The sequence below is a fragment of the Nanorana parkeri genome, unplaced genomic scaffold (assembly GCF_000935625.1).
Source record: "Nanorana parkeri isolate BGI_ZX_2015 unplaced genomic scaffold, ASM93562v1 scaffold321, whole genome shotgun sequence".
Lineage (NCBI taxonomy): Eukaryota > Metazoa > Chordata > Amphibia > Anura > Dicroglossidae > Nanorana > Nanorana parkeri.
In genome coordinates, this window is record NW_017306589.1 from 456,884 (window position 1) to 462,856 (window position 5,973).

Sequence of the window (5,973 nt, forward strand, 5' to 3'; positions counted from 1 at the left end):
GAGTGCTTTTCACTCACCTCATAGTTCTAGCCGACCTGTGACAATGAGACTGTCACAGGTCGGCTCAGTAGATCGGGAGGTGAGCGAACACATACCGGCGTTCGCTCACCTCTCGATCCTGTCACTGCTCTCTGTATTCCCCCCTCCCCGCTCCAATCCTCCAGCGCTGACTGGCGGATCGGACAGAGGAGGGGGCGGGTACAGCTGGCTCTGCCTCTAGATAGGCAGAGCCAGCTGTCAGTCACGCAGCTGGGCGGATCCAGACATAATTGCCGGGATCCGCTTCAGGGTCTCAGTATACCGCGAGCTGTCGCTCGCGGTATACTGAGTTTAGGGTGACGGGAGGACGCTAGTTTGTGTCCTCCCGTTACCCTAAGGAGAACTATGGGGAAAAGCCTCAACCCCATAGTTCTCCTTTTAAGGCTTAACTTTGGGCTATATTTTTAATGCCATTCCCCCTCCCCCCCTCCTTTCAGTGGTAAAAAAAAAGAAAGAAGCTCTGGCTGCAGTACTCTCTGGTAGTCTCCATGCAGTACACTGTTTGCGCCAGAAGAGGTTCCTAGTCCTCCACCCGTCATCATTCAACCCAGAAGACTGAGGACATACAGTGAAGATAGAGTGTCATGGGCCCACCCCTAAAGGGCATCCTGCATTTACTGTGTAATGCTGCAGCAAGAAGTGCTAATATCACGTCAGCGCTGCTCTCTGCACCACCTGACCTGCCAAAAGACTCCCAAAATAGAAAAGTATATAAATAGCATTAAGTGATACTGGTTGCAACCTTCAGGGGGAGGGGGAGCACTGGGGTGTCAGGGTCTGAGCCCGGATACAGACTTTAAAGCTAAATTCTAGAATAAGCAAATATTGACTATGTAAAGAGGTGTGTGCGTTCTTCCTTGAATCTAGGCTGGAATGCATTTTTGGAGGACTTTGAACTCCCAGCTCTGCCGGGTGGCACAGTACAAGCATCACAGGCTGGGGCCGGGGTAATTTTTTTCCTGGGCGTTCTGTTTTAGTGCTTGAGGGGGGGGGGCTTGCAAAATAAAAAAAGCAGTCCTTCCATTCGGCACGAAAGGTCCACTTTAGAGAAAACAGTTCTCGCACTGTGACTGCTTTAGATTGGGGGAAATTGCTCTGAACACGAAATGGTTAAAAGCCACACAAATGAGTCATGCATAACATTCTGTAATGTGTGCCATAGAGACCTGTGACCACAATGGACGGGTTCAAGGCTGCGGAGGCGCATTGTATTCTCTGTCACACAATAGACATGAGAGATACAGACAATACAGACTGCAAAGTGATATTTTCAGACATGCCAACGAAGTCTCAATAATGTAAAGTGAAAGGGAAGGATTTCAAACACATACAAATCCTCTCAGTGTGTAATCCTGCAATGGTCCGGATTTACCACAAGGTGGCAGCGCAGCATTTGCAATGCAGCAGGTTGGACCTCACTTCTCTGAAAGTGAATTCAGCTTGGAGATGAGCGTAGACTGTTAAAACATAACTCCAGGCAAAGGCGTGTGCAGGGGTGTGCCAGGGCACACTCTAATCACCCCGATCGCAACAGCGGGTGCCATGTTTTTAGTCACTGAGCTGGTGGAGAAATCATATAAAAGGTCTTTCTTTGAGCAGCTCAGCGATACAGAGAGCAGCAGCACTTGCCACTTACATTCCTCACATAACAGCCACAGTCCTTGGTGTCTGGGAAGCTGCGAGGGAACGTGGCTGCGGCTTTCCATCCAATCAGGAAGCCAGGCGGGTGGTCACATGACCACCTGTCAGGCTCCCTGCTTCATTACTGCACCTCTATACTGTATGCGTTTTCACTTTTGTGTGCACACCCTAATGGCATAATCTGCACACCTTATGACTCCGAGATTTTGAAAAGTTAACCCTTGCAGTGGGGCTAATCCCACACTGCAAAGGGTTAAGTGCTCCTTTTGTCTAGGGAGCGAAAATAAAGATATACTCACCCAATCCTCGCTCCCCACTGGGTGCTAGACCGGTCCCTGCAATCTCTTCTTCCCTGGACTCCGGCAGTTTAAGAATCCATGATGTCATCGCATCTAATACAATGTATTAGATCTGAGTACGCCAAGAAACATACCACAGCTGGAGCGGAGGGGGAGAAAGGTGAGCGGTCTCTGCCACAGGACTGGGGATTGGGCGAGTATTCCTTCTGTATTTTCGCTCCCTATACAAAACAAGCAGTTAACCCTTTGCGGCACCGTTCACATCTGAGCGTTTTCTTGCTGCTAGCTTATTAAAGCATGCGAGCTTTCTTTTGGGTAGAACTGCACGTTTTAACTTATTTCTTCGCCTAGCACCGGTCTCCGCCTCCTAGTGACTAGCTTTCCATTGGCTAAAACAAAAAACACCCAAGCCTGAAAAGTTATTTAGTGACCGTCTTACCGCTTCTCTTGGCATTCTTCCAACAAACGATTCCTGTAATGAGGCAGACGAGTCCCAGCGCGAAGACCACCGACGCGACACTGATCTTAATGATCTGGATGTTGGTCAAGCCGTGCTCTGCTCAGTCAGGAGGAGGGTGGAAGGGAAACATAAACAATGAAGATGAAGATACATTATGTTCATGAGAATCTCAAACTATAGAGAGTAAAAGTACATTCAATGACCTCATACACAGAAATGTTCTTGTGGCCCTCAGCAACCAATCAGGTTCTCCCTTTTATGTTTGCAAGAAAGATTTGTACTTCCCTTAGAAGGATCACGAGAGCCCCGTCTGCCGGCTGCACATCAACATACAGACTTTTCCAATGCAACATTTTATATTTTGCAATCACTAATTTACACAGCCTCATACAATGTTATGATTACATTAGATGTTAGGTAAGCCCGCACACATTTCTATTTTTTGTGGCCCCAACTAATTCTCCCTGTAGTGGCTGGCAGCATCAACTGTGACAATATGTATCACTGATCTTTAAGGAGAACTATGGGGGTAAGTGTTTTTCCCCATAGTTATCTTAAGGGTCACGGGAGGACATAAACTAGCGTCCTCCCGTCACCCAAACCGCCACAGCCGGGACAGATCCCGACATTACTGATGAGATCCACCCAGCTGTGTGAGTGACAGCTGGCTCTGCCTATCTAGAGGCAGAAACAGCTGTACCCGCCCCCTCCCCCGTCCATTCCTCCAGTCAGCGCTGGAGGATCGGAGTAGGGAGGAGGGGAATCCCTGCAGGGAGCCGTGAGTGACAGTCATTGCTCTCTGCAGGGACAGGATCGAGAAGTGAGCGAGCGACGGTATGTGTTCCCTCACTTCCCGATCTATTGAGCCGACGTGTGACAGTTTCATTGTCACATGTCGGATAGAACTATGAGGTGAGTGAAAATCACTCGCCTCACAGTTCTCCTTTAACATGTACAGTCATGGCCAAAAATATTGGCACCCCTGCATTTCTGTCAGATAATGCATCACTTCACGCAGAAAATTGTTGCAATTACAAATGTGAAATCTGATAACTACTAAAGAATTCTGGGGTGCAATGTAGGGCCCAGTGTCAGAAAGTTGGGTCTCTATCAGAGGTCATGAGTCTTACAGCAGGACAATGACCCAAAGCACAGAAATGGTTTCAGACAAAGCGCTGGAGAGTACTGGACTGGCCAACAATGGGTCCAGATCTGAATCCCATAGACAGAGCTCCTGTGGAGAGATCTGAGAAGAGCAGTTGGGAAAAGGAACCTTCCAATGTGAGAGACCCGGAGCCGTTGGAGAAAGAAGAGTGCTCCAAAATTCCTGTAGAGAGGTGTAAGAAACTCATTGATGGTTACAGGAAGCCATTGATTTCAGTTATTTTTTTCCAAGGGCTGTGTTACCAAATATTAATTGAAGGTGCCAATCATTTTGTCCAGTCCATTTTTGGAGTTTTGTGTGGAATGTGACAGATTTGGCTTTTATTTTCCACTTTTTTGTGTCATACCAATACAAACAAAAGAAAGAAACATTAGAATGCCGAAAACATTTGTCATTGCAACTATTTTCTGCGCGAAAAATGTCCGCAGTGCACAGTCAGCAATACAAATCCTGACTTTAACCCCCTCCCCCACTCTATCCACAGCTATGAAATTAGATATTAAAGACACCAAGCAATTACCAATACAAACAAAAGAAAGAAACATGAAAATGCAGAAACATTTGTCATTGCAACAATTTTCTGCGCGAAATGACGCATTATCTCACAGACATGCTGGGGTGCCAGTATTTTTGGCCATGACTGTATGTATGTATAAAGCTATTGTGAAGCGCTGCACAAACTGTTGGCGCTATATAACTCATAGTTCCCCAACAGCTGGAGTACCAAGGTGGCTGTCCTTTGCTTTAATGTAACCCCAAAGTCTCATACTCACCCATCTATGCTCATGGTCGATCACATTTGTGCACCGGATACTCTTCCGTCCAGTCCCTTACTTCTGTGCAGACAAATCCCATTCATTCCTATGTTTATCACCGGTCCCAAAAATAGATGGCCTCTCCATAGAAATGAATGGGAATGGTGCAAGGGACCAGCTAGGAGAGTTTGCAGCAATGGTTGTGCTCTTAATGGCATGCACAGCATGGATCAGTGGACAGGTAAGTATAAGACTTTGGAGGGGTGCTGAGAGAGGGGAGGAGGTAAATAAAAGGATAACAATACAATTCTCCTGGGATATGGTGTTATGGATGCAGTGGAGGAACCCCATTCCCGTTGTCACACTTACTCCAGGTCTTCACTATGGGTGTGTCCAGAGTTGGGTGATTGACCAAACAGGTGTAGTTGTCTTTAGGGAGGAAATTCCTCAAATCCAGGGTCGCCAAAATGCGGTAGGTCCAGTCTCCGGTCCTCACAGCCTCTGTGTAGTTCTTGACCAACTTGTCATTTTTAAACCAAGCTACGCTGATGTCTTGGGGGTAAAATCCCCACACCTGGCAGACCAGCACCGGGAGACTGTCAGGATGTAACTGAACTGGTAAAAAGACCTCCACAGATGGTTTAACTGTCAAAGGAAACAGATACGTGAGTGAGAAACCATATAATAAACCAAAGAATGCTTTATAAACAGTTAATACAAACAGGTGAGTTCAATGGATTATTCATGTGGAAGTCGGATTATTTAAAGCACAGCTCTAGGCCAGATGTTTTTTTTTTTAGTTTCGGAAATATTGGAGGAAGATGCGAGCCTTTGTCAGGTTTGAATTGTTGTTTGTGTCCATGTTAAGAGGATTCACCCTCCATCCTGATGTTACCTCTCAAAAAGTGAGGAAATACAAATGTTTACAGTTGTCAGGAACAGGAAGTAAAGGGAAATCTTCCAACAGGAACATCTGACTTGGTGACAGCCGTCAAAGGTCTGATTTCTGCTTACTTCGGGGTGATTGTCAGTCACTTTTTCAGACATCTCAACTCTCCCGGAAGCTCCGGGAGTCTCCCGCTATTAGATAGCGGCTCCCGGCCGCCCGGGAGAGAAACAATGTCTGCTCTCCAAAACAGGAAGTGAAGAAAAATGTCCGCAGTGGGGACACAGTCAGCAATAAAAATCCTGACTTCAACCCCCTCCCCCACTCTATCCAAAGCTAAGAAATTAGATATTAAAGTCACCAAGCAATTACAGGAAACTGTATAGGAAGCACCTAGAGGGGGGTCGTATCATTTGTTGACAATAAAAAATTAAATATCCGAAAGCAGAAAATGAAGATTTGAAATATAACTGATTTGGCTTAAAAGAAAACTCCTGTCCTGTGAGAATATAAATACATGACATATATCATAGCTACACACTCCATTTTGTAGCTTATATTATTTTTTAGAACTGTCAGTAACATCCGAGGGTGTTCTGTACAATGCTGAGTTACGGCAATCCCCAACAGACTTTATTTCCTTATCGTGGGATTGGCTGAATGCTTTTACTAGTTATAAACTGAACTACAAGTCAAATTCTAGGCATTCTCTGCAATAGTTTGTAATA

General features: G+C 45.9%; 1 protein-coding gene across 1 annotated transcript in view; it reads right to left on the minus strand.

Moving 5' to 3' along the window:
- LOC108788347 (HLA class II histocompatibility antigen, DM beta chain) overlaps positions 1–5,973 on the minus strand; it is a 16,525-nt gene that overhangs the window by 3,931 nt on the left and 6,621 nt on the right. Inside the window, exons 3-4 of the mRNA XM_018558102.1 lie at positions 4,729–5,004; positions 2,419–2,535 (exon numbers count right to left, since the gene is read on the minus strand). Of these exons, the coding sequence (XP_018413604.1) occupies positions 2,419–2,535; positions 4,729–5,004 (393 nt within the window). The remainder of the gene's footprint in view (positions 1–2,418; positions 2,536–4,728; positions 5,005–5,973) is intronic.